This window comes from Trichomonas vaginalis, chromosome IV, assembly GCF_026262505.1.
Source record: "Trichomonas vaginalis G3 chromosome IV, whole genome shotgun sequence".
In the NCBI taxonomy this organism is placed as follows: Eukaryota; Parabasalia; order Trichomonadida; family Trichomonadidae; genus Trichomonas; species Trichomonas vaginalis.
Window position 1 is genome coordinate 33096505 of NC_067206.1, and position 26629 is coordinate 33123133.

At 34.5% G+C, this 26629-nt stretch overlaps 11 protein-coding genes and 4 pseudogenes across 15 annotated transcripts, besides 5 other annotated features; 5 read left to right on the plus strand and 10 right to left on the minus strand.

Moving 5' to 3' along the window:
• Positions 1-2793: part of a mobile genetic element that runs on past the window's edge.
• Positions 1417-1859, plus strand: TVAGG3_0212470 (annotated as a pseudogene). The gene has a single exon. A coding segment is annotated over exon 1 (443 nt).
• Positions 2068-2720, minus strand: TVAGG3_0212480 (KilA, N-terminal/APSES-type HTH, DNA-binding family; the record flags this gene model as incomplete). Its single annotated transcript, XM_051226695.1, has 1 exon — positions 2068-2720. A coding segment is annotated over one exon (653 nt), but the record flags the coding sequence as incomplete, so codon positions are not given.
• A 126-nt stretch (positions 2794-2919) lies between the features above and the next one.
• Positions 2920-3462, minus strand: TVAGG3_0212490 (uncharacterized protein; the record flags this gene model as incomplete). The annotated part of the gene is made up of 1 exon (XM_051226696.1): positions 2920-3462. The coding sequence occupies one exon, from the start codon at positions 3460-3462 to the stop codon at positions 2920-2922; it is 543 nt and encodes a 180-aa protein (XP_051111682.1).
• Positions 3463-3643: 181 nt separating this feature from the next.
• Positions 3644-3671: a terminal%2Cinverted (terminal inverted repeat of Mariner transposon ID:TVAGG3_0212500).
• Positions 3644-4940: a mobile genetic element.
• Positions 3724-4844, minus strand: TVAGG3_0212510 (annotated as a pseudogene). Its single transcript has one exon. A coding segment is annotated over exon 1 (1121 nt).
• Positions 4913-4940: a terminal%2Cinverted (terminal inverted repeat of Mariner transposon ID:TVAGG3_0212500).
• A 391-nt stretch (positions 4941-5331) lies between these two features.
• On the minus strand, positions 5332-5730 carry TVAGG3_0212520 (uncharacterized protein; the record flags this gene model as incomplete). The annotated part of the gene is made up of 1 exon (XM_051226697.1): positions 5332-5730. One exon carries the CDS (start codon positions 5728-5730, stop codon positions 5332-5334), a length of 399 nt encoding a protein of 132 aa, XP_051111683.1.
• Positions 5731-6399: 669 nt separating this feature from the next.
• Positions 6400-11681: a mobile genetic element.
• TVAGG3_0212540 lies at positions 7167-8533 on the minus strand (annotated as a pseudogene). Its single transcript has one exon. A coding segment is annotated over exon 1 (1367 nt).
• On the plus strand, positions 9775-10732 carry TVAGG3_0212550 (annotated as a pseudogene). Its single transcript has one exon. A coding segment is annotated over exon 1 (958 nt).
• Positions 11682-12392: 711 nt separating the features above from the next.
• TVAGG3_0212560 (uncharacterized protein) lies at positions 12393-12980 on the plus strand (the record flags this gene model as incomplete). Its single annotated transcript, XM_051226698.1, has 1 exon — positions 12393-12980. The coding sequence occupies one exon, from the start codon at positions 12393-12395 to the stop codon at positions 12978-12980; it is 588 nt and encodes a 195-aa protein (XP_051111684.1).
• Positions 12981-12984: 4 nt separating this feature from the next.
• Positions 12985-13227, minus strand: TVAGG3_0212570 (serine threonine-protein phosphatase family; the record flags this gene model as incomplete). The annotated part of the gene is made up of 1 exon (XM_051226699.1): positions 12985-13227. One exon carries the CDS (start codon positions 13225-13227, stop codon positions 12985-12987), a length of 243 nt encoding a protein of 80 aa, XP_051111685.1.
• A 17-nt stretch (positions 13228-13244) lies between these two features.
• On the minus strand, positions 13245-13607 carry TVAGG3_0212580 (uncharacterized protein; the record flags this gene model as incomplete). Its single annotated transcript, XM_051226700.1, has 1 exon — positions 13245-13607. One exon carries the CDS (start codon positions 13605-13607, stop codon positions 13245-13247), a length of 363 nt encoding a protein of 120 aa, XP_051111686.1.
• A 1480-nt stretch (positions 13608-15087) lies between these two features.
• TVAGG3_0212590 (uncharacterized protein) lies at positions 15088-16392 on the minus strand (the record flags this gene model as incomplete). Its single annotated transcript, XM_001302136.1, has 1 exon — positions 15313-16311. The coding sequence occupies one exon, from the start codon at positions 16309-16311 to the stop codon at positions 15313-15315; it is 999 nt and encodes a 332-aa protein (XP_001302137.1).
• A 1525-nt stretch (positions 16393-17917) lies between these two features.
• Positions 17918-20521, minus strand: TVAGG3_0212600 (phosphoenolpyruvate dikinase-related family; the record flags this gene model as incomplete). The annotated part of the gene is made up of 1 exon (XM_001302135.1): positions 17918-20521. The coding sequence occupies one exon, from the start codon at positions 20519-20521 to the stop codon at positions 17918-17920; it is 2604 nt and encodes an 867-aa protein (XP_001302136.1).
• Positions 20522-22573: 2052 nt separating this feature from the next.
• TVAGG3_0212610 (GTPase protein) lies at positions 22574-24322 on the minus strand (the record flags this gene model as incomplete). The annotated part of the gene is made up of 1 exon (XM_001302134.1): positions 22899-23495. One exon carries the CDS (start codon positions 23493-23495, stop codon positions 22899-22901), a length of 597 nt encoding a protein of 198 aa, XP_001302135.1.
• Positions 24323-24387: 65 nt separating this feature from the next.
• Positions 24388-25002, plus strand: TVAGG3_0212620 (cytoplasmic translation; the record flags this gene model as incomplete). The annotated part of the gene is made up of 1 exon (XM_001302133.2): positions 24389-24706. The coding sequence occupies one exon, from the start codon at positions 24389-24391 to the stop codon at positions 24704-24706; it is 318 nt and encodes a 105-aa protein (XP_001302134.1).
• A 351-nt stretch (positions 25003-25353) lies between these two features.
• Positions 25354-26625, plus strand: TVAGG3_0212630 (cell redox homeostasis; the record flags this gene model as incomplete). Its single annotated transcript, XM_001302132.2, has 1 exon — positions 25372-26394. The coding sequence occupies one exon, from the start codon at positions 25372-25374 to the stop codon at positions 26392-26394; it is 1023 nt and encodes a 340-aa protein (XP_001302133.1).
• Positions 26626-26629: the final 4 nt, after the last annotated feature.

The following is a 26629-nucleotide window of genomic DNA, read 5'->3' on the forward strand; positions in this document are numbered from 1 at the left end:
TGTATATAAAGAAAAAATTTCTGAGTAAATTTAAAAAAAATATTTTTTATCCGATAGAAAAGATGACGAAATTCATCTCAGTAAACAAGTACATGTAGGACTTAAAGAAGAACTAGGACCTCATTCACATATTTGAATGTTTACTTCTACCATTTTGGAAAGTCTTCATATTCAGCAAAGTTTGGTAACATCGAACCAGTTAAGTTTTGCTATTGTGGACTAAAATGGTGCGAAATTTGAAGACTTAGACATAGAAGGTTTGTTAACAGTCAAAGAAAGTTTTGACAGAAGGTTCTCAAACCTTAAAGAAGGCAAAGCATACCAAACTTGTTATACTTATGAACCAAAGAAGACAGACGACTATGAATATTATGAGTCTAAAGTTGTAGAAGTTCAAGGTAAATTGGGTAAAAAGATTTTAGAGTCTAAGCCAGTGTTTACTTCCTAAAGAGGAAGAGAACATTGACATTGACCCAGAAATGTTCTAAAATAAAAATTTATTTTTACATGTCAAATTTCTTTTTCTCTGGAAATGGTTCAGGTTCTTTCTTTCTCTTCTTCTACTTTCTTTTCTTTCTTTCTCTCTTTCTTCTTTCTGGGTGGAGTTATGTCAAATTTGGCGCAACCATATTTATGTAAAAGTTCTTTGTCCTTTAATAGCTCATCTATTTCTGTTTTCTATTTCATCTTCAAGAAACAGCGCATGTGTCTTGACTTGGCATTCTAAGAACTTTTGTTGGACTTCATCTTTCCAATCGGTTGTCATCTCTGTCAACAAGTCTGTCATTGACAAATTTAAGACTGCTCTGCTTAATGTTTTATGGTTCTTGTCATATTCCCAAAACAGAACTTTAGAACAAATTCCCCTTCTTGTTTACACTATGTAAATTTTATGGTCGACAGATGTTTTGCTGTCGAAAAGCTTGTCTCGAATATAGATAGCGAAATCGCTAGACATTTTCTAAAAGATAAAAAATTTTCAATTTTCTAAAAATATGTAGAAAAAAGTTTGCTGACATGACAAGAAATTGAGAATGTTTTAAATAAGAACAAGAGGAAGTTAGAAAATGCTCAGATAAAAGCCTATACATGACAAGTTCTTATTTGCTCAGAATGGTATAACAGGTCTAATTGCACCACCTGGGTCTGGTTAAGACTTTCACTTATTCTTAAAATGGCTGCACAACAACAAGATGAGAAGAACCCATTCTATATGAGTTAGTTGTTATTTGTAGTACTTCTGGTCAATTTGACCAAACCGTCAATTCGTTCAAAGATATTATAAAGAAGTTTAAGTTAGTATGTATAAAGGATACTGAGTTGTTAGATTGGATAAAGAAGTACCAAAGAAGAGTTTTGAAGTATAATGCTATAAATGAGTATGTCAATTCGAAGTTTAAAGACCCAAATGAGGAAATGCAGAGAATATTAGAGAAGAAACACTTCAGAAACAAACAGAAAGAGATAGAATACATTTCGAAGAAATTGCAATCTTACGATCGGAAGACTTACCCTCATAGATGTCTTCTTATCTTAGATGATTTCGCCTCTCATCCTTTGTTAAAGAATAGAGAACAAGATATGTGTCGAATTCTTAAGAAGCTCAGACACTTTAACATCTCAGTTGTCATTTGTGTACAGACAGCAAAGAGTTTAAGTGAGGATGTTAAAAGAATACTTACTGACATAATACTTTTCCCCGGATTGTCCGAAGACGATTTCATGGAACTTATGAAAGAGTCCATGGCAGGTAGTTTGACAGACATGAACTATGGGAGAAGTACAAAGTCATACAAGACCCTCATACTTCTTTCAGAATTCATATCTACGCAAACAAAGTTCAAATTGTAAAAAGTCAAGCTTGAAAATAAATGGTTCATCTACCCTACTTGTTTGAAGTTGTCAAAATACTCTGTTATTTTTTCCTTCAGTAGCGGTAAGTCTTCTTTGAAGGTAAGTATTGTACAACCTTTCATATCATAGTGTGTTTGAGGTAACGTATCTTGAACTATTTGTTTCACATCTTCATTTGGGGTCATTGAAATCGGTAAGTTTTCGCGATAGAACCAATTTCTGTCAGATTTGTAAATCTTAGCAAGGTCGTAAAAGCTTTTGTTGTTTCTTCTGACTAAATGCAACATAACCATATCTTTATCTTCTTCTTTCTCCATCTCTTCAGTATAAATCATATACTTATAGTTCTTTTCCTTTCCTTTTGGTACCGAACGTGGTATTCTTTTCTGAATGCTTTTGTCTTTTGCTTCAAGCTTGTTTTCCATCTCTTCACGTTCTTGTCTATGAATTTCGTCAAGAAGTCTGTAAATATACCAAGCATAACGAGGCGAAGCCCACATTGCAACAGCATTTACAAGAAGTCTATGTACATAATATCCTCTCAAACCGTTTGGCAATTTTTCACGATTTTCATAGAGTTTTGGCGACTGCGGTTTTTTACTTACTCGCTGTTCTTCACTGTTTTCAGAAAAAAGTATGTCTCGCTGTGCTTCGCTCAAAAGTTCTTGTGTGCTTTGGTTCCTAAACCAGTCTTGTGGTTTCTTAGTATCTGGAGCAAAACATGCTGTCAAAATACTTTGCATTTGGTACATATCGTCTTTGACCGAACGAATGAGACGGAGTTGTTTGTTAAACTGTATGTACTCGTATTCTTCATTTATAGCTTCATGGACTATAACTGTTGTTGTGTTCTCTGTTGTTGACATATCTGTCTTTACATACAAAATAAAAAAATAAATAAAAATAAAACTAACTTTATTTTTTCTATCTTAAGGAAATGTCAAAAATTCATGATTTTCGAGAGTTTTAGACCATGTTAGAAAAGTGGTTAGAAAACGTGTTAGATCTAACATTCTAACATAAACATTATTTTTTGGTCGTTTATGACAAAAATAATGAGTTCATTTACTCACAATATTTTTGTACAAAACGACCCCAAACTTTTAACTTCTTTTCTGCAGCTTCTAATGCTATCTTAGCGAGTTCATATTCTCTAAATTCTCTCTTTAAATCTTCTTGTTCCCATTGGTCTAGTTCGTATGGAGAGTCTCTATAACCATAATATATCTCACGTTCATGTTCTAATTGTTTTTCGCACATTTTTCTAACTTCTTCTTCAAACAAATGTTTAGTATTCTCTACTGTATCTTCGAGTTCTTCTTCATCTAATTTCTCATGAACTTTCTTGTCTATGGAGTCCATAATTTTTCCAACTGCTATGCAATATTTTGGAGAAGCCCACATTGCTATATAGTTTATAAGTCTTGGGTCTACATACGTTCCTCTAACCTGTTTGATTTCATCAGGAATTCCGGCATGAATTTTGTATAAAAAGCAACCGTCTGAATTCCGGCGGTTGCTATATTCTTCACAAAATGCCTTATAATACTCTTCCCAGGACTTATTTTCCAACAACTTTCTAAAGTCTTTCCTAAACTGCTGACACATATTTGTTGCATTAATGTAACTATCCTTGTCTCTACGTAAGACTTCAATACCATTATAAGTGCCTTTTGTGAATGTTTCGCCATTAGATTTGTTCGTGAACGTCTGTGCTTCGACTGACATTTCTGTTCTTACATACAAAATAAAAAAAATAAATAAAATAAAACTAACTTTATTTTTTCTATAGGGTGTCCAAAGGTGTGTTTAGCACAAACCTGAATACTGCGAATAGAAATAAACAAGTTACATATATATAAAGTTTATTTAAATATAATCACCATTGGATTCAATCACGCGTTCGCAGCGATCGATCCAGGCTTGAAAGACACGCTTTAAATCATCATGAGAAAATTGCTCAAATTGCTCTCTTACAAAATTTTCAAGATCATCTGGACTCGCGAATTCGCGTCCTTCAGCTCTCTTTTTTAGCGTGCCGAATAAATAAAAGTCAGAGGGTGCAATATCAGGTGAATAAATTGGGTTTGGAACAACTTTGACATTGTTTTCCACCAAGTAATTCATTACCTTATGACTTTTGTGAACTCTTGAATTATCAAAATGAATTGCAAACTTTTGTTTTTGTTGTTTGGATTTCTCAAACTCATCAGAATTGATAATTTGAGTAAGAACATTGTCAATAGATACTGAGCATTCATCGTATTCGGTTTTTGAAGAATATCAATTGCGATGATGCATTCACGCCCCAAAAAACCGACAACATCATCATTGGTGTGTCAATTTTTTCTTCGGGAATGTTTGCGGATTTTCATCCTTCGGGATCCACATGATTTGGCTTCTGTGCATATTGAAACCAAGACTCGTCCCTGTTACTAAAAAGCGAAACTTCTTGGATTGATACCACCCAATATAGAGAGGAGCTCTTTCGAAGATTGGACTCTAGATTTTTTTTGAACTGAATTAAGGTTGTGCGGAACCCAACGTGTATACGCTAGTTTGTAGTTCAAATAATTGTGCAGATAATAACTGACTGTTGTACGTGGTATCTTTGTCATCTCCTCTATCCTTCTGAGTGATGCTCTTGGGTCTTCATCTAGCGCTTGAAGAATTGCTTTGATTTTTCTTTGATCCGGCGATTTTTTGTCAATTTTTATGATGGGCGCCTTTTTGTTCATGAAGTGATACATCCGAACATGATACGTTACAGTGGAATAGCTAGGAGCATCTATACCGAAGCATTTTACCAATGTCTCGTAGATTTTTTTACAGTCTTTGCATTTTTTTGCAAGAGCGAGGATGTTTTCTTTATGATTCATTAAAAAAATGAAAAAAATCCCGCCAAAATTTCCCGCGAAACCGCCTCTTGTCTCAAAATTCATTTTATATCCCGGCATGGCGCCAAAATACAACATACTCATCATATACATATATTCATATTTTTTATTATATATTTATAATCAGCATATATCTCCTTTAATAGTCTCATATAGAGCGCTGTGCTAAACGCACCTTTGGACACCCTATATCTTAAGGAAATTCATGAAAATTCAAGAGGTTAGAAATGAGGTTAGATCTAACCATCTACCCGACATTCTCGTCAAATACAAAAAAATGAAGAATAACTTTCACTTTTTCATTATATAACTGTTATTTTTGACGAAGTGAAGATTTACACTTCGTCAAAAAAATCCCTGAAATCATATCTTTTATACAAAATAAAAAAATAAATAAAAATAAAACTAACTTTATTTTTTCTATCTTAAGGAAATTCATGAAAATTCAAGAGGGTAGAAATGAGGTTAGAAATGAGGTTAGATCTAACCTCTTCACCTAAATTATATTTTTGGTGTAAATTTCATTGACTGACTGACTGACGGCACAAAGTGGCTTAGCGAAAACATTAATATATAAAATTCATGAAAATTCAAGAGGGTGAAAAAACAGGTGAAAAAAGAGGTGAAATCTCACCTCTTCACCTAAATTATATTTTTGGTCCGGGAACAACTTTCTCTCAATTGGAGCTGTAGCATACTCTTTGCGTAAACGGTTCAGACCTTCTTCGAAGTCTTGGTCTCTCTTGGACTGAGATTGGAATTGCTGGGGTGGAGCTTGCTGGAACAACCAAGGGTTGAGGAAGTAAGGCATAGGCTGAGGAGGGTAGTTCGGGAAGCCTTGTGGTGGGTAGTAACCTTGAGGTGGAAATTGGTAGTAATTCGGAGGTACTTGCTGGAACTGAGGTTGCTGAGGAGACTGTTGTGGTTCTTTAGGTTCCTCTGGTTTGGGAATGGACTGGGTTGGTGGGACGTGGGACATTCGTTTGTGGCTTAACCGTCGGACCACAACGATAAAAATCTCTGCTACTAGCAGTACTGCTACTGTCAGTAGCAGTACTTTTACTGACAGTAGCAGTACTTTTTCTGACAGTAGCAGTACTTTTACTGACAGTAGCAGTACTTTTTCTGACAGTAGCAGTACTTTTACTGACAGTAGCAGTACTTTTACTGACAGTAGCAGTACTTTATCGTCGAAAACCCTCTCAAATTTTCCTTTTTACTGACAGTAGCAGTACTTTTACTGACAGTAGCAGTACTTTTACTGACAGTAGCAGTACTTTTACTGACAGTAGCAGTACTTTTACTGACAGTAGCAGTACTTTTACTGACAGTAGCAATGGTCGAGGTCGAACCTACCGACGAGGCAATTTACCTAATTGAAATTAACGAGCTTGTTAAAGACTTCCTCAGGCAGAATGTAAAAGGCAAGCTTGTTAACGGTTGGATAACGGGAAGGGCTGCCTTGAATCTCGAGACTTCGACCGGAATTCCAATTCAAATACCAGAAAACACTCCTTTCGACGACATAAAGCAAGCAAAGAAGGAAGCCATTATAAAGTTCTTTGCCAAGCGTCCTTGGATACTACTTCCAAACAGAGAGAACCTTTCCCAAGAATTCCCACATTTAAATTCAAATTCGAATAAAAATTTTTATTCATGCAATGTTTTATTTCTGTGCCGTCTTCAAGTATGCCCCAATATTTCCTTTTCGATATTACATGAACTTCGGTGAAAATTTTGTCCAATTTGAATTGACCCATCTTCTCACCGACTAAACCCATTTCAATGAGTTTGTTGTATCCTTCTTCGTTCGTCATGAGTGCGTCAATGTTCTCATAGTAAACCTTGACTTTCGATTTGACTTCCGAGAAGAACTCATTGTAGTTGTCAAGGACTGCCTTGGCGAACTGAGGGTAAGACCAATGTTCGACAATAGGTTTTAATGTGTTACTAAGGCCACTTTGACCTTGAGTGAATTCGTACTTCAAAACAAAAGGAGAAACCTTTCAACAAAGTTGTCGACCTTCTCATAATGTTTACTCTTCATCTCTTGAGGTTTCTTAATGGAATATCCCCATGTCGAATTCATAAGCAATTTGAGTGTCATTGCAAGTTTGGGGTTTGAAGCTTTCCTAATATCATACAGTTGTTGTATGACTTTTCCAACTGTATAGTTCCTTCCCGGGAACTCACCATCTTCGTTTGGAATTCCAGTCGGAATATATTGGACAAACCTCATGTACGCAGCGTTAAGGTCGACATAGTATATCTTTTCGTTTGAGTCGAACTTGTCGCAACCAATTGGTCCAGTTTGTGGAAATTCAAGTGAGTCTCTATCTTCTGAGAAACTTCTCCTGTTATCTCATAAACATCGTCGAAGCAACCTGTTTCATATAAAACCTTCTGACCTAACTCAGATGCTCTCCAATACAATTTGACGTTAATTGGATGTCTCAATGGAAGTTTGTTTATAGCATCTTGAAGTTCTTGCAACCTCATTGGAAGTTCTTCTGGTTCAGGTTGGTATCCGAACAAACCAACTCCTTGTGGAACTGTGTACTTCTTTTGTACTAGAACTTTGTCTGGAACAACTTTTGGTCTTGCTAACAATGAAAAGTTTGTTTCATCTTTTGGTACAAAAGTTTCTGTCAGCTTGTCATCTGGAATTGGTTCCAACAAACCTTTCTCGAAAAGAATGTTTACAGCTCTGACAATGTTGCACTTACTTTTACCAAAGAATGGGTTTGAAAGACTTTCGTTCAACATGAAGTGGTTGTGGACAATTACAATCTTCAACCATGGTAAATTGAACTCAACAACATAGTCGTCATGTGAAGAACCTTTAGCTGTAGGTATGTTGACTCGGATATTAACATTTGCCAACGGTGCAATTTTTGCCAATTGACCTCTGAGAATGTACCTTGTCTTCACACATGACTCAAGATACTTCATCTTCTCTTCTGTAACAAGACCAGAGTTCCTGAGACATGTAAGAATACAAGGTTCATTGACAATTGTTTCAATTGAATTGTAAATTCCATACCTTGTCAAGTCAATGTCAGACTTATTTATGAAGGGAAGTATCCAGCATGTTGTCTGACTGCTTGAGGGTTAGGTTGGTACCATTCGAACTTGACACTTGCAATTCCTTCAATTGCATTCAAAATGTCTGAGTCGGAGTCAACCATTTGTTCTCTCTTTGTAGTCTTGAAAGCGTCAAGAAGTTTTGCGGCTGTTTGTTCATTGCCATGTGCATAGTAAATGTGACCATCCAAATCTGTTATGGTCAATCTGAGATTGTGTCCTTTCTTATTTCCGTCTTGTATGGCAGCAAGTACTCCCATGAAGCCTTCTTTGTTCTTTCCTTCGTCAAGTTTACTGTAAAGGTTTGACCAATGTAATTTTACTTCTAACTTCACGATATTCTTCATATGCATATCTTGTTCTTTCCATGGAGCATGTGCGTCTTCACCTTTTCCTTTTTTCCTTCTCAAAGGATGCAATTGTTCGTCATGTTTCCAGTAGAATCTGGCAAAGCCGTCATGTCCTTCAACTTGAGGTTCACTAACATCGAAAGGCATGTCCATAAGACGTTCTTCTTCTAACCTCTCTAGTCTGTTTGGATAATTGGCACGTGCTGTTTCCAAATCCATTTCGTAGCGAAGACCAGACAATTTGTCATAGACTTTTATGGGTCTTCCCTTCCTATATTTAAAATTCTTCGAAACTCTCCAACCATATCTTTGTAACTCTGCTTTTATTCTAGCAGACTTTCTATCCATTCTATATGGGGGCATTTTTATAAAAATAAAAAAATATTTTTTTTCTTTACTTTACATAACCGCCTGCTGCCATAGGTCTTTGACGCCAACCCATACCAGCTAATGAAGTTGACTTGGTTTAGTTTGGAAACTAAACTTTGGTTTTGGTTTATCTTCAGTTTTTGGTTTTTTCTTCTTCTATCGGTTTTTCGTCACTTTTCGGTTCCTCTGACTTTACTTCACTTGCAGGAACAGTTGTGTCGTCAACATCTTCATAAATATCATATGCCATTTGTTTTTGTTTTCCTTTCAACTTTTTGTGTTTGTTGTAAAGTTTAGAATATTTCGACTCTAAGTCAATGAGATGTTCTATAATGAACTGTTGGTCAGTGAAGTAAACTTTTCCATCTGTTGTCTCGAAAGCTCCTTCAGACTTCAATATTTTATTTGTGAGAGTCTGTTTCTTTTTTGAGATACTAGCCGTTCCATTTCTATGAAAAGTGACTTTATAGTTAGGTTTGTATTTCCAGACCTGGCACTTTCTATTATTGAATTTTTCTCTTCATCTGTAAGTTCTTTGACAGGTTTTGACAATGGTTCTGAACTTTTTGTTTTGTTGGTGTCAAATCTACCGTTTCAACTTCTTCGGTCATTTCATCTCAGTAAAAAATTTTAGTTTGGTTTGTTTTCAACTGGTTGTTTAGGTTTTTTAAGTCGGTCTAAAACTTCCTGAGGTATAGGAAGAACTTTACAAACACGTGGTGTAAATGCTGGAAGCCGACAAATCCATCTTGAACTCATTTGTCTCAATGCTGCATTGTTCATTTCATCTCAGTAAAAAAATTTACATTCCCCACGTTTGAGGCGGTTGAGGTTGGTTATTGTTTACCCACTGTTGTGCATGGTTATATCCTCTGTTAAAGAATCTTTCACCTTGGTCCATATAGTGTCCTGCTTGGTTATAGTAGTCATTTGCTTTGTTATAATAGTTTCCTGCTTGTCTTCCTACATTGTCCATCCATCCTTGAACTTTTCCTCTTGTTTCAGGATTTGGAATAAGATTTGTTGCATCTCGTGCTACATCCCAACCTTTCTGTACAGTTTGTATAATAGGTTGTGCTTTCTCTTTAAGTAACCTAATGTACTCAAAATCTTCCTTCCAACTCCAAATACACCTCTGGCTATTGTTCCCACTGCGGGCAAAAATCTGGATGCAACACCTGCTAATGCGCCAAATAAACCCATTTCTTATGGGTTAAAAAATGACGAATCCAAACAAGGACCCCTATTCTAAAGCGACAAAGAAAGCACTCATGATAAAAATCTTTAGTTCAACACCAAATGCTTGGTTTATGGATATCTTGGAAAACATTCCGAGGTATAGAGAAGATGGACCACCATACTGGTTAATATTTGTTGGTCAAAACACAAGATACTGTGAAGCCATACCATTATGGTCCAAAAAATATTTTAGATGTGAAAACTGCTTTGACAATATTCGTTGACAAATACCATCCAACAAAACTGACATCTGACTGTGAAAGTTCTTTCAAATCAGATGATGTAAAAAACTATCTGCGTTCAAAAAATGTAAACCAATATTTCATTGTCGACCAAAACCATTCTGCTCTTGGTGTCATTGACGGTTGTATAAAAATGTTAAGAGACTTAAACCAACCACAAGGTGGTGAAGCAAATGAAATGTCATATGACGACAAGTATAGACACTTCTCCATGGCAAAGATGAGACAAGTTTTAAATATTTACAATAACCGTAAACAAAAAGGTTTGGGAAACCACTCCCCCGAAGAAATGAAAAACAACCCTGACTTAGAGAAAGACTATATATTTAATAATTTAGTCAAAAGAGACAAACAAGAAAGAATGCCGGGCTTCAAACTTCAGAAAGGTGACAAAGTAAAAATAGAAATACCTAAACGCGACCCATATGAAAATACTATTGACTATGACAACAATGGGAACTCGACAGGTACTCACATTCGTGTTCGTAAAAATAGAAGAAAGTATACAAGAGAATATTATGAAGTTTTAGGCAAACATGGCAAAATGTACAGACTGCAAGCAGAAGATAAAACTACTATTGCCAGACCTCGTTTCAAACTTGTCAAAGTTCAAGGTGGTATACTTTCAAAGACAGTTCCTAACAAATATAAGACAACTCCTGACGAATATGCTAAAGAAGTTGAAAATGACGACTAAGCAATTCTATACCATGCGTAAACTGTCATGTAAGGTGGCATGTAGTCTTTACTTTGTCCCGTTGTTTGCGTATATCCCGAAACGCGATGTGTATGGTTTCCTCCTCCCTCAGTGTTACTCCAGTAACAATTTATAGCAAACTTAACGTTGTCTTTAACATCATATCCTTTACCTTTTGTCATTGCTGACCAATCCCAATATCTATGCTTATGCCAACCTGCTTGAGATGTACTTAAATCTATGTAGTGACTGTGTGCAGGTAAATTTTCACCTGAAATCGTTTTACTTCACCTGTTTCCTTTGAAGAGTTTGCACAATACAAAAACCTGTCGACTATTTGAGTCCAAGTTCCAAAACCAAGTACTACTTCTGGTCTGGTAGAGTTCATTGAAACATATAATGAGCCAACCGGGTAAATAAGATTCGGCAAAATTTGTTTAAGCACATTGAGTTCCTGTCTTAGATGCATAATACTATTGTCATTAGATATCAAAGTATCTACAAGACTTGTTGCCGGTGGTATTGTTGGACCTTTACTTGGCAAGGTTGTGTTTAGTGTAATATCATCTGCTGTAAAAGTTGTAAAACTTGTATGTGTATGAGTCTTATCTGCTTTCTTCTCTAACTCATCGTTAACATAAGTTTTATCTGCTTTAAGGTCTAAACATCCTGAAACCCATCCTGTATCGGCTTTAGTTTTTAAAATCTTCGATGTCCATTCATGATACCATTCAACCCTTTCTTTAATTTCATTATCTTTTTCATCCACATATTCCTTATCCGCTTTCTTCTCTAACTTACTAGCCACATATTCCTTATCCGCTTTCTTTTCAAGGCTAACGTTTAAGTCTGTTATTTCAGATATAGAATGTGTATGTCCAACGGCACTTTTCCTGTTTAAGGTTTCTTGTAAGTTTGTAATATCAGATATAGAATGTGTATGAGTCTTTTTAGAATATTCGTTTTCAGCTCTTGTCACTTCACTTGACATTTTATTGTCAACATATTTGTCTGCTAGTTCAGGATGAGTATGTTCTTTTGTTGCATAAGCATTGTTAGCTCTTTCTTCTTCTTTTGCTATTGCATCGTCTACATATTCTTTGTCAGCTTTGTTGTCAACATCTGCTTTCAAAAGAAGTTCATTTATAGGTTTCTCGTTTAAAGTTCCTTTTGTTGGATTTATACAGACAGTATGGTTCTTATTGTCTTGAAACAGAAACTCATCTGTCATTGGGTTTATTGTCAGTTTTAAGTTTCCTTCTTTCAATGACTCAGATATCTTAGAATAGTTTGAAAAGTTTGTTGTGTTCTTATTTAGAGCTTGCATAATGAGTTGTCGGTTGTGTTGTATTTCTCTCATAGACGCTGTTTCATTTGACATTTTTATTATAGATAAAATATGCTTCCAATAGAAAAAGAAAATTCAAGAGTTGCTACAACTAAACCATTAGATGAACTTTTTACTAATGTCGGTCAAAAGTTTGAGACAGATACCGTAAAGCATGAAGGCTATCGTTTTGACTACCCATTAAGATGGTTAAGAGACCCATCCGTCACAAAAGCTATTGGCTTTCGTAGAATGAAGTTCATTTCAGAAGCCATACATGGTTTCCCATTTACGGTCGGTTTTGAAGTTCGATACTATAACAAAGAAAAACGTATGTATGAGAAATTTGAACAAGGAAAACTTTTACAAGTTAGTTTGCTTGTAAACTTAGAAACAACTCTTCAAGCTTTTCAAGAAAAAATAAACGATATCTATATTGAATATGCAAACCAGTATAACATTGACGAAGGAGAATACCATCTCGATATTATTTATGACAGGAAAAATGCAACTGTTAAAATCAATAAAATAGAAGACCTTGGAGAAAACGTTTATATTTCTACAAAATATAACAACTTGGCATGGTATAGATTTATGAGGATGTTAAATCAGCCTGCAGCATATCCAGTACACCCGGACTATTATGAAGTCGAAAACCCTAATGGAACATATGAAAATATTTTCGACCAAGATGCTATTATTGTTCATGCTTCATTTTCTGGTGCGCAAAACTCTTTCTTATGCTTGGCAAATGACTTTTACGAAAAACCTACAAAGTTATACGAACCACCAAGTGGAAGTATTTCAGACTTTCAAGTATGGTTTACTACAGATGGAAGAAAAAGAATAATTCCATTATACCATGCGTTTTACTTAGAACTTAGTTTCATATACAACTACTATCGAACGATAAAAATATAATTTTTTAATACGGTTGAGGTGTTGGATTTGGTTGCCAACTAGACTGTGGTGCAGGTTCAGGCTGTTGTATAACAGGAGCTTGTTTTTCTGGTTCAGGGTCTTTAGGTATAATACCAACAAACTGACCTACTCTTTTACCAATATTTTTGACACCGTTCCATACTCCTCTTCCGACAGATTTTATTCCATTCCATATACCTCTTCCAACTCTTCTGAAGAAGTTTCCAATACTACTGAAGAAACCCATTTACTATATGTAAAAATCTAATGTCCGCCTAGTCTCTTACGTTTCCTGTTGAGTTCCATAGCATTCTTTAACTGGAGCTCATACATTCTGTTTCTCCTCTGGTAGAAAACATATTCTGGGTCAACTCCTGTGTTCGCGTCATCTGTATAAAGTTGTTTATATCCCACTTCAGGGTTTGTATAAAACTCTTTCCATCTCATATTTGCATACCATGGTGGCAAACCTAACGCAGCGTCATTTGACATGGCAGTTTGCATTTGTACATCTGTTGGCACTTGACCATAGTTTGCCATTGCAATTTGTATTCTAACTTCATTTGGAATATTCTCTGGGTTTGGTTGTCCAGGTTGCTGTGCATTCGCTAAGTTCTGTGCGTCCATTTAATATTAGATAAAAATATCTCTTACGAGTACATATACTGAACATTTGCAGGCATTGGTTCATCTTCATATTCTCTATATCTTTCTGCCACGTCAAATAAATAAATGACACAATGGAAAAAACCTAAAACTAACAATCCGATTTCAAACCACATTTACTTACTAATAAAATTTCTTTGTTATGACACTTTCGCCAGTTTATAGGACCTCTCTCATATTCTATCTTGTCATATCTAAACTCATAGTCGTTTATATCTTCTAGCCATCTCATAACGGTTTCCAAACCACTTTTATCGGATGTAAAGTAAAAGCATGGATGGTTATGTATAACGTCTAAAGTTTCTAAAGAGTCTCTCAAAGTCCAGTCTACTTGGTATTGAAAATCCCATGTGTTATAGAACGGCGGGTCCACTATAAAGAAAACATTTTCCTTGTCTTTATATTTTTCATACAACTCTGTCCAATGACATCTCACAAACTCTATACCCTCAATATATTTTTCTATGTCCTCTTTGAAAACATTTGTATAGTTAAGATATAAAACTTTTGACATAAGTGTTTCAATGTCATGAACTCTTATAGCACCACTATATAATAGTCTAGCAGATATACTATCCCAGTCTATATATTCTGCTTTTTTCAAAACCTCTCTCACAATATTTTTCTTATCTAATGGTATACGTTCCATCTTACCTATAGGTATCTTTTCTTTTAACTCTTTCAATATATTGTTTGTGTCTGGAATATGTTTGAGACGGTCCATATAGTTGTCGAAGTCATTGCATATAATCTTTGAGTCTGGGAATATTGTATGACACAAATGGGATATATAGAAACTTCCACCGAACAAATCTACAAATGTTAGACCATTCGGTAGTTTCTTAAGTTCTCTCAATATAATATCTTTACATCTACTCTTATTTCCAAAGAACGGTAACGGTGGTTTTGTAAAATTCATTTATATATAATAATAAAAATGTTTTTACCCGAAAAGTGACAGAAAAGTGACAAAACATGAAAACATATATAATTTGTGAAAAGCGACACATTATATAATGTTTTCGACCCAGAAGAAGGCTTCTTCCCAGAAGCAATGGAGGAAGAAGAAGAGTCCTCCGAATTCACACCAGAAGACTAACAATTTTCCGAATAAAAACTTCATTTATACTAAACATCTTCGGGGCTAGAGGGCGCAACGCGCCTGGAAGCCCCACTTACCTGACCTAAATTTTCATAAATTTTGTGAAGTTCGATGATGTGAATTTTCATCATAGTAGATGATCGAGTATTCACATAGAGATATATGATAAACAGTTGATTTTAAAGTTTCATCACAAGTTATTATCTAATTAAACTGCGAGTCAAAAGACGTACGTACATATCTTTATATTCTCTCTAATTCGATATAACAATAAAGAATCATAAAATAGGCATACATATAGTATGAACTAATACGATTTTTTCGGGTTTAACTTCAAAATTTAAGATTTCTAAATTTTATTCAAGCTTCAAACCAGAAATTTAAGCATAAATAGAAGCTACTATACAACATATTGCATGTGCAGCTTATTCGAGCTCTAATATTTGATAATTTTCTCTCACTCTCAGTGAAGGCGCCATTAGCATTATAAATGTAAACTATTCAAAAATTGATAAGTACGCTTTTGATTCTCAGTTTATGTCGCTGTTTTGTTACAAATTATTTTTAATCAGGCCGTGGTTTTGTCACGTAGTTCAAAAGTTCGGAGTTATTATTTGGACAGTATTTCAGCATACTTTCCAAAAGTTTTGGAGCAACATGAACGTGATGAACAACTTGAGCATAAATATAGTTATTATATATACCTGTTATATAACCAATCTCAGCATCATTTCTATTTTCGTACATGTGTCGGACTCTTTCCATGAATCGATATCTAACAAATGAAACACCATTATTCTTAAACGAGCCAGACAGATACAGTACATTGAAGAGGTGTTGATCATGCCATTCTTTATCCCAAACAAAGTAAGAGAAGAATGTATCCAAAGCTCTTGTAAATGGCTGGGTGTAACCAAATGAAATTCCCGCACATGCTACGGTGGACATCGATGTTGGGTTTAATCTAAGATCATGAAAAATTTCTTCATACTTTGGAAATTGACCAAGAATTGGCTTCTTCTCTTCTATCATGTAGAATTTATCAGGTTGAAAAGCATCGTTAAATGGGTCGCCTTGGAATAATGTGTCGAACATGTCGCACTTCATAATCCGATCAAATCGATAATAATTTCTTTTCACAACGTAATAATCCCATAGGTATATGAGAGTATAGTAGTTATATGGCATATCGAACTCTGGAATGCCCATGTTGATAATTTGGCCGCCACAGAGTTCGATATCTTTAATCATTTCAGACGTTAAAGTTTTGTATGCTTCATTGTCAACAAGGAATACAACAGTACATTTACATCCTGTATGTCGTAGCGTTCTTAAGAATAAATTGATATTTTCGATTTTTTTCGTGCTTCCGCCCAAAATTAAATCGCGGGGTGTGCTGTCTGATTTAGAATTTCTGACTCTAAAGCTGCAATGGCTGCAATTGAGAGTCCCATTGAAGTATTTTATGTTCAAATCGCTTCGGAGGTATATATCTTGATTAATACTAAACCTCCAAGTCGATAAATTATGAGCAAATTCGACTGGCCAAGCGTATTTTGGCATATTATAAAAGTGTAATGTGGCCATCGACGCGAAAATCAAAAGCACAGGTATGATTACAATTGCTATATTATTGAAATTTATTTAATCAAATATAATTTAATTGAATTCCATCAAAAGTTATACATGCATGAAAAATCTGACATGATGAGCGCATCCTTAAATGGCATTTTTTGACAATTTAATGAAAAGTACACAATGATTCATCATTTATGCTATATTAAATAAAAAGTTAACTAATGAAGATGGCAATGTTTGGAATATCTACTTCAACAGTACATTTTCAGGTGAAAAAACTAAAAATTGCCAAAACTGCAATCTTACTCAAGGAAAAGGCCAATATTACTTAGATGAATGTATTTTCTTTGACAATAATGACGGAGTAATCAACTTTACCCAAGTAACTGATACATTATTCCTACATAATCGCTGTTCTTTTAGTAAATGTACTGGAACAAAATATAGAAGTTGCATTTACTACAAAGGAACAAATAGTTCAATTGTTCAACGAAAGTTCTGTTGTACAAAATGCCAAACACAATATAAATATGGAGCACAATTTTCATATACAGAAATTGGCACAGATAACTTAAACTTTATTATTGAAAGTTCCCTTTTCGATGTAGGAAATGAAAGTGTTGGATATTCTGCTTGCGAAGTAATATATGATAATATCATAGTTTCAACAACTAATTTCTCATCAATTAAAGGTATATCATATCCTGCTGGACATTATGAGCGTAAATCAAATAAATACACAGCAACATTTAACTATTTAACTGTTGTTAATAATTTAGCAGAATATCAAATTTTAAATTTTTATTATTACGCTTTGATTGATTCAAGTAATATTATAAATAATACTACTACTCAATCAGTTAATGGAATTATTTACCATCAATATAATTCTCTTACTGTAAAAAGTTGTTCTTTTATTAACAACACTGTTTCTGAAGGTTCATCTTTGATACGTAACTCTGGTAATGATCAATTAACAGTTGATAGTTGTTACATTGACAATTCGATTTCATCAACATTTTATAGAAATACTGTAGAACTTACTAATCCAAGAGAACTATTTACTAACAAATTGATTCATCTTTCAACTGGTAATTGCCAAGCAGAATTTGCAATTATCAATAAAAGTATTGATATCAAATTGGTAAATAAACATAAACCCTTTGAATATCCTCCAAGAAAAATCATGCGTCGCCGCTAGTTACATATTTTATTCAACATTTCATTTCCCATCATTTTTATTATATCAATAAAATAACCTTTTATTAATATATTTACAGTTTATTTCCAATATTTTTGTTCATTTCATAAAACTCACCTAAAGATGCCAAACACCCGTATAATACGACTTTCAAAAATAACGCTTCACATCGGAGGTTGGAAGAAAGAGATAATGGTAAACAAAACTTGATTTGTCTTAGCTTAGGATGAATAAAAAGTTTACTATTCAAGTAGTATTGGAAATTAGACACTAAACAAAAACTTCATTTCACAAATCCAATGCCATCATTTTTCATGAAATTCAAATTTTCATGAATTAAGTAAATAAATATATAAAATAAATTAGATAAATCCAATAAAGTTTTATTGTTTATATTGTTTGAACACAGCTAAGAGAAACTAATGGAACTTTCGATGAACTGCAAATGATGTAACTCAATCCGAACTTCTTGAAGTTGATGATGTCTGTCTTACTTCCGATGAAGTCACCGAGGACACCGACTGGTGTTTCGTCTGTTGACTTTGATGCTGCGTGTTTGATCAGTTGTGCTGCACCATCAAAATCAACTGAATCGAATGGACTATCATCGATGATTCTCCAGTCGACGTATTCCTGGAGGAATGTACGACGCGCGTCACGTTCTGTCATGCCGAATGTTGTCTCCTGAAGACCTTTGACATCGACACACATGAAGTTGCTGATGTTTAAGAACTCTCCAGATGCGAGACATGAACGTGGTGATCCAAAGAGTGGACCGATGTCAACCATTCCACAGTCACAGATTTTTCCAAGACGTTGTTCGATGTGTTTGAGTTCATTACCCACAGACATGAGAGGAACCATGATTCGAACACGTGGTGATTCTTCACTCCTGTTCGTGTTGACAATTGCACCGTAAAGACCTTTAGCTTGGACATCGAAAACCTTTGGATGTCTGATGGAAAGTCTTGCACCACGCAATCCCATAAGTGGATTAGATTCGCCGTACTTCTTAACAAGTTCTAACTGCTTGATTTTACTTTCAAGCTCTTCATCACGGTTGAAATCTTTTTCGTATTGTTTGCGAACACGTAATTCTGCAACATCTCTCGTCGATTCAACAGCACTAGGAAGATAGAAACCAATTCCATTTGTTAACAGTTTGATTGTGAATATATGATTTGGTGATTGCGACATTGCTTCTGTGAGATTATCCATGATTAAACGCATAACTTCTTTTTCTTTCTCATTGTTATCAATGTCGATCAAGAAATCAATCAATTTCTGTTTGTTTTCTTCGATCTCGAAAATAGAATCAATATTATATGATCCGATTCCATCACAACCACATTCGATTGATGCTTTAACTTCTTCGCTGTTGTTAGCGCTGCTTAAAATGTGGAAACCGCATTTAGAACGAAGTTCTTTGAGTAAATTAACAAGAGGTTGGGATTCTTCACTAACTTGTGCGATAGTTAGTTCTTGTCTTTCTGAGAATACACCTCCGTTTTCAACTGTTACTTCATCACCAACATTAAGTGTTATTCCATTTCCTACAATTTCACCACGTGTTGCATCGATACTTAAATCACCACATGCAATAGCTGCAGGGATACCAAGTGATCGTGTGAGAATTGATGCGAAACAGAAATCAGAACCACTCTCAGTGACAACGGCTGAAGCTGCAAGAACTGCATCGAGATCTGCAGGTGTAACAGAGTGTTTGAAAAGAACAACTTTCTCACCTTGTGAAACTCGTGCTAAACAGTCTTCATTTGAAAGTGATGCACGGCCAACAACTGCACCATTTGCGCCTGAAAGACCACGACAGAAATAGTTAACTGAACCACTCTTCACTTGTGAGGATATGACTGATGATAATTCACATGGCATCATCGATTTGATGACTTCAAGTTTATCTTTTCCGGATTCAATAAGGTTCATCGCGGCAACACAACCGATTGTACATGAGAAATGTGTCTTTTCGATGTTCATAACGACTGGTTTGTCGTCATTTACAACGAAATGAGCTGTCATCGCATGATTAAAGAGGGAAGAGATCTGGAACATCTGGGATTTGATTAGTTCACCTGGTTTCGGATATGATTCTGCGAAATCTTCAAGAGATCTTGGTGGGAAATATCCATTTATTATGTCAAAGAGCTCGCATTGCGGATAATAGATACCGCTGATTTGGCAGCGACCTGTTTGTAATTCGTTCGTTGAGGAAATAACAACAGACGAATGAGAATCTTTTCCTCCGAAATATACTCTTTGAATAAGAGCAGTAGGAACAAAATCTGTGTTGATTCTGCCAATATACTTTTGCTTGGAGATTGTATATTTAGAGTTTAAGACTGCTTCGAGGGCATTTTTGATTTGTTCGTATGGATCTTGAGGAAATGGACGTCCGACGTAATGAACGAAGATGCCTTTGAATAATTTGGTAATTTGGATCCATTCGAGTGCTGAGAAATCTTTAATTGCGGAGATATTTCTTGCAACCATGAATTGTTTCATTGTTTCATCGAATAATTCGGATGGAATCGAGTGAACTAATGCTGCATATGATGCAACTAATCTTGAATATGCTTTATAAGCAAATGCTTTGTTATTTGTTTGTCTTTCGAGTTCGTGAACTGTAAAATCGTTAAAACCGAGGTTAACAATTGATACTCCTGGTATCTCACCAACTACATTGTAAAAGGCTGGATTTTTGTTTCCGTACTTTGCTCCTGTTCTATCATCGAATTCTCTGATTGTTTTAAGGATTTCTTGCCAGAAGGCTTCTGTTAAATGACCTTTATTATTCGAAAGTATGCTTTTTGACTCTGAAGTAATAACAAATGTTGGAGGAATAGAAATAGTATTTTCTTTTAAGGTAGAAAAGTTCAATGCAAGCTCGCCGACGACAGATATTGCCTTCTCGCGAGATCCCATCGAACTGACTATCCCTGGGATCTGATCGATCGTAAGGATTGATGGTTGACTCATTCCAAAAGTAACGTTTTTTTGACAAAAACACGTTCTTATACTAGAGTCAAAATCTCGAGCACAAAAGTGACATTGAATACTTGTAAGTATTGAATTCCCATGTAAACTATTCATTTCTATCGTTTTTTGTAGTCCACATTTCCTCACTCTCGATTTTACTCATAAAAATATTAAAAAATCACTATACAATATATAAAATATATATTTATATGGTTAAAACAATGTTATTTTTGCGAGATTTCATCTGAAATTAAAATTAGAGATTTTTTGAATTTTGAACTAAAATTTGTGATTGGCAAATATTGAATAATCGATTGGAATATGAAAGAAATACTTTAAAATTGAATAGAATGTGCCGATAGAATTTTTCTCACAATTTTAAAAAGTTGTTCAAATCCTATTTTTGATTGAGTTTTTGCAATTGTTATATATCAAGTGACAAGCTAAAAATAAAATTTTTGTTGCACTACTATTTTTGCAACAATTTGTAAATTACGTGCATCCCTTGTATTCCAGTGATCAACATCGAGATTACATATTGTAAGAAATCCTTTTGAAGTAGATATCTATTTGAATTCAAATTCGGACAGTCTATTTCATGTTGCTTCGTGAGAATGTATATAATTTGCAATGTGAATATTATATAATTGATTCTGTATAAATAAGTAATTATGCTTTAGGAAACTGCTCGGCATTGCATGAGATCTAATCTTATAATAATTTTTTAGATATGTTGAAATATGTAATATTTAGCTTCAATATCATTTATTATGGTGTGTCTTTGCTTTTTTTGATATTGGATATCAATGACTCTTCTGTGAACGAAAAAATCATATAAATCATTAAATTCTAAACGTAAGCGAAACTCATTCAATTTATTATTAGAATCAAATCTATTTTAAAATTGAGCTATTCGTTAAATCACAAAAGGATACTTTATATTTTTAGTCAAAATTTGTTGATAGGAGCTTATTGGCGCAATCTCATGTTCTTCCTGGAAGCAGCGCACAGACCAGTCAGAAGCGCTCCTTCCAGGACCAGAAAGACTAGAAGGGGGTCCTGACCTTGAGAAAGGACCCCTTCCAGGTCTTTCTGGGACAATTCGGTTCGCATTGCGAGTGTCTGCTGCTTCTTTTGACCAAAGCAGCAGACACTCGCAATTATATGTTGCGGCAAGTGCATCTGTGGTGTCGGAATGCACTTGCCGCGAACTTCGAGCAATCTCCTGATCTTCCTGGAAGCAGCGCACAGACCAGTCAGAAGCGCTCCTTCCAGGACCAGAAAGACTAGAAGGGGGCCCTGACCTTGAGAAAGGACCCCCTTCCAGGTCTTTCTCCAAGGAACATTGTGCCATTGTGGGAGACATGCAGAGGCAATGTCTCCCAGAATGATACATTGCGACCAACACGAGTGAATGGGACACTCTATTCTTTCAATTTTCTCATTAATATTTTATCTTTTTTTATTAGATCAATAAATAAACTCTTTTAATGTTCACAATTACATAAATCCATATGAATCAATTCGCTATTTATTTAGTCTCTAATTTTAATAGCTTTTTTGAATCTTGCAATCTAAATAATTAATATATGCAGGTCATTTTATTTTTTTCTTAATTACATTATATATAATAATAGATTATATGTTCAAATCGAACAAATTGTGAATTTTTACTTTTGAATGGTATTCAAATTTACCCTCTCCATAGAAAATGCCCCAACAATACATTAGATTTGAGAGAAAAGATATGGAATTGGGATGGAATGATTAGGTGTAATATAGGATATGCATTTGGTATGGCATTTTGTGAGATATTCAGCTATAAATTGCTGAATTTCAAATTATATATTTTTCCCTAAATTACTTATTGAGGCATGGTATGTTTTATTCAATAACTTTTCAAAATATAATAAAAATGAATCCATATAAAGCATAATTTAACTTAATTTTTTTATTCACAAATTAATTTAGTATTTTGGAGCTGTTAGCATAACCGCATCCAAAATTTGATTGAATGTAAATAATTGTCTCGAATATTTCTGCATTATTTCATATCAAATAAAATATTTTGGATCAATATTTTGATTTAAATAGAATGAACTTGGTGGATTACCTTTACAGATATAATTCTCTCGATCTAATTGAGAAATGGCTTCAACATCAATTTATTTAAGAATCCCGAATCATTTGAATTTTAATAAAGTCATGTTATCTCCAAAATCTTTATACAAAAGCCTCAAGTGTTGATTTGGCATGCAATAAAATGATATTAAGAAAATAATTTAATTAAGAATTTGGCATGCGAACAATAAAAAGAAAAATAGCCATATAAATAGAAAAAACATGAGATAAACTTTTAAAATAAAATAAACAAAAATTATATAAGAATACAATCTTTCTTATCCGGATTTTTGCAATTTGTAGCTTCCTGGTCGTCATTAGGTTTATTCTCTTTCATTTTCATCAGTTCTAAGTACCTATCTAACAAACAATGGTACGCATTATGAATATTATGGTAAGTTTTAGCCGAAGTTTCAAAGAAAGGACATTTCAGTCTATTACATAGTTCTTCACCTTCTTCTGTCTTCACTACTCTTCTTTTTTCCAAATCACATTTATTTCCGCAAATAACCATTGGTATCTCATCGGTTCCTCTCACGTGAATGATAGTTTTGTATATTCTTTCAACTGCTGAAAAGGAATAACGGTCATCAATTGAATAAATTATTAAAAATGCGTTTCCGGTCTTTATATAAGGCGCTCGAGTGGTTTCGAAGAACTCTTCACCTGATGTATCGAATATATGGAATTGGTATCGAATTCCGTCATGTACAACAAATTTTGTATATTGATCTTCAAAAGTTGGGTCATAATCTTCAATAAATCGCGCTTGAGTGAACTGGACTGTTATACATGACTTACCAACTGCGCCTGATCCAAAAACTACAATGTTTATTGGATCTAGGTCTGACATAAAAAAATTTAATTTAAACACGTCAGAAAAAATTATATTGAAAGGGTGGAAAGCGATCAATTGAATACATATCTTAGGTGTGTGTATTCAATAAGCAAATGGCTTCATCATTGTTGCGGTTCATGTAAGGAATCAAATTTTTTTGTCATCGTTCGTAAAAACGAGATATCTATCAATTTTTGTCTGTAAAACTTTAATTACATGCTGAATTTAGGTTAATTTTCATTAAATATTCTTCTCAAAAAATGAAACAAAAATAATTTTGTTTGAAATTTGATTAATTGGCGGTACTATGATCACACAATCGATTCAATGATACGCTGTCATTAAATACATAAAGAGAGTCCTGAAATTAAGTAGTTAAACAGAAATGTTCGTAAACTTCTTAGTAATTGATCAAATTCTGGACGAATTAGTAATATTTTGTCAGCTTGTTGGAGTGATAGTATTATACGTACTTTTATACAAAGTTTGGAGCATATATATTTTGATTTCGGATTTAGTGGCACATTAAGTAAGAAAATTCTGGTGCTGTTATAGCATAAACTGAAAGTCTTCTTTTAAATTTGGTTTAAAAGGTCGAATTTAATTTGGATTTGTTTGATCTATGAAATTTAATAATAAATGCGATCAAAAACTGTTTAGAAATGCTGAGAATTTAGATGATATTAGTCTGTGTTGTTCAATTGTCAAAAACGAAAAACAAATAGGAATAATCATCGTAATTCAGCTGAAATTGTGCGATTTTCTGTCGGTATGACCATACTCAAGAATGAAGGCTGAGGAATTATGATGCTGGAAGCAATAATTAAATAATGGAGAATTTTTCCTTTTAATTGTCACTTTTATCGATATTGAGAAAGTTTTACAATAATCGTCAGCCTTTTTTGGTCATGTCTTCTGTTTTCTACATCGACTGCCAGGCTCCAGTTGCCGATAAGTTCTTCCAGCTTCAGGAGTTCGTCGAATACCTTCAATCCCACATGAAGGTCGACAACCTCCGCAAGAACCTCGCAAACAAGGTCACAATCGAAGCTGATGCTGGCGCTAACAAGATTGTAGTTAACGCTTCTGTTAAGTACTCAAAGCGCGCTTGCCGCTACTACGCTCGTAAGTTCCTCGCTAAGAAGGATATCCGCTCTCGCTTCCATGTTATCGCTTCTGGCAAGGATACATACGAACTCCGCCCATACCGTGTTTCCAACGAGTAAACTTTATTGGATCTCTTGGTAACATCTTCTTTCATTAAGTTTTTTTTTAGATATTTGAGTGAAATTGATTATTTGAGATTTTCAACATTTTAATGTTTACATTTCCTAATTTGAAGAAATACAATAATTCGGATCTCTAATTTATACATTTACTAATGCACTAAATTAGTTCTTCAGAAAATATGAATTAGCAAATCATTAATTTATTAAGACTTTTTAATGTTTAGTAAAGAAATGAAGAAAAGAGGAAGCTACTTAACTTTAGAAATACTTTTATTGATAATTGCAAATTCTGCTTGGCAATTACCAGTTGAAAGATGAATCAATTTGTTAGTAAATGGATCTCTTGGATGATTAATAGATACTGCATTTTCATCGGCAAATTTTTCTGGAATCGAATTGTCAAAGTAACAATTATCAATCTTTAAGTCATCAAAATGGTTATATATCAACCAGGAATTTTTAGGAGCCTTATTGTTAATAAAAGAACAACTATTCATAGTAAAATGATATCTTTCATGGAAAACAATTCCATTCCCCAAAAACTGTCCTGAAAATGATTCTCATAAAACTATCATTCCGATTTGAGTTTAAATTTATAATTAAATCCAAGTTATTAATTAGAAATCTTCTATTTGGTCAAAACCGTAAATTCTAAAATATAGATGTTTTTCCTAATTGCTGGTTCTTTTGTTTCAGCTGGTGATATACTTTATAAATCACTTAACCCAAACAACTTCGAACATGAAGCTCTTGGCCCAATTCCAACTCTCGTTCGTTATTTCTCATCTCACCGCGCAAATTCCCTTGCTCTTGATGAACAATGGGACTTCCTTTCAATGATGTTCGACGGTGTTGAAGGTATTAAGGTCGCTGCTGTTAACTGCGGCAAGTTCCACTCTTTTTGTTATAAAATGGGTGTTTCAATGACTCCACAAATTCGTCTTTACAACCAAAGTGGCGTTTCCATTTATGATGGCGGTATGTCCCATGAGTCTCTTGCTCGCTGGACTACAGGCCTTACAGGTGCTCGTCCAAAGGAACTTCCATTCGCACTTAGGAAGCCAAATGGCCGTGTTTTCAAGGAGCTCATCAACAAGACACACTGCGTCTTCGCCATGTTTTACAATCCTTCATCTAAAGGAGATTCCGGATTCCTTGAAGCCATGCGTAAGGTTGCTGATGCTTTCAGATATGATGACCGTGTCGAGATTTGCGCTATTGATACAGATCTTTACAAATTCTTCAATTGGGACTATGATCTTACATTTATGCCAGATTGCCGCCTTTGGTGCAAGGATGAAACAGATCCAATCAAGTACGAAGGCCACAAGACAGCTGATGATTTAATCGACTTCATTAACGATTATTGTGGTACAATGAGAGGTTTGAATGGCCGTCTCCACGCTGAAGCTGGCGTTATCGATGAAGTTTCCCAAATCGTCGAAGATTTCATTACAAAAGGCCGCAGACCACAGTATATCTCAGATATGGAACAAGTTGAAGGCACAAAGTACTACGTAACAGTCATGAAAGAGGTCATCGAGAAAGGTGAATCCTTCATTACTGAGGAACGCGAACGTCTTAATAAGCTTCTCGACTCAAACCAGTTATCTCCAGATAAAATCGATGAATTCCAGATTCGTGTTAACATCTTGAGTGTATTCGCACAATACCTTGATGAGTAATTGTGATATATTTTATTATTTTAAAATATTTTGTTCATAACTTTCATTTCTTTTTCAAATGACCAAAGAAATCGCATATTACACTTAGAATAACTAGTAAAATTTTTGGACGATCAAACAAAAGCATATTAATTTTTTGAAATTCAACTACATTTAACATATATCTTCTCGTTATAGAAAAAATTCTAAGCTGAAAGAAAAATGGTGTGATTGCTAAGTCAATGGACTAAAGATT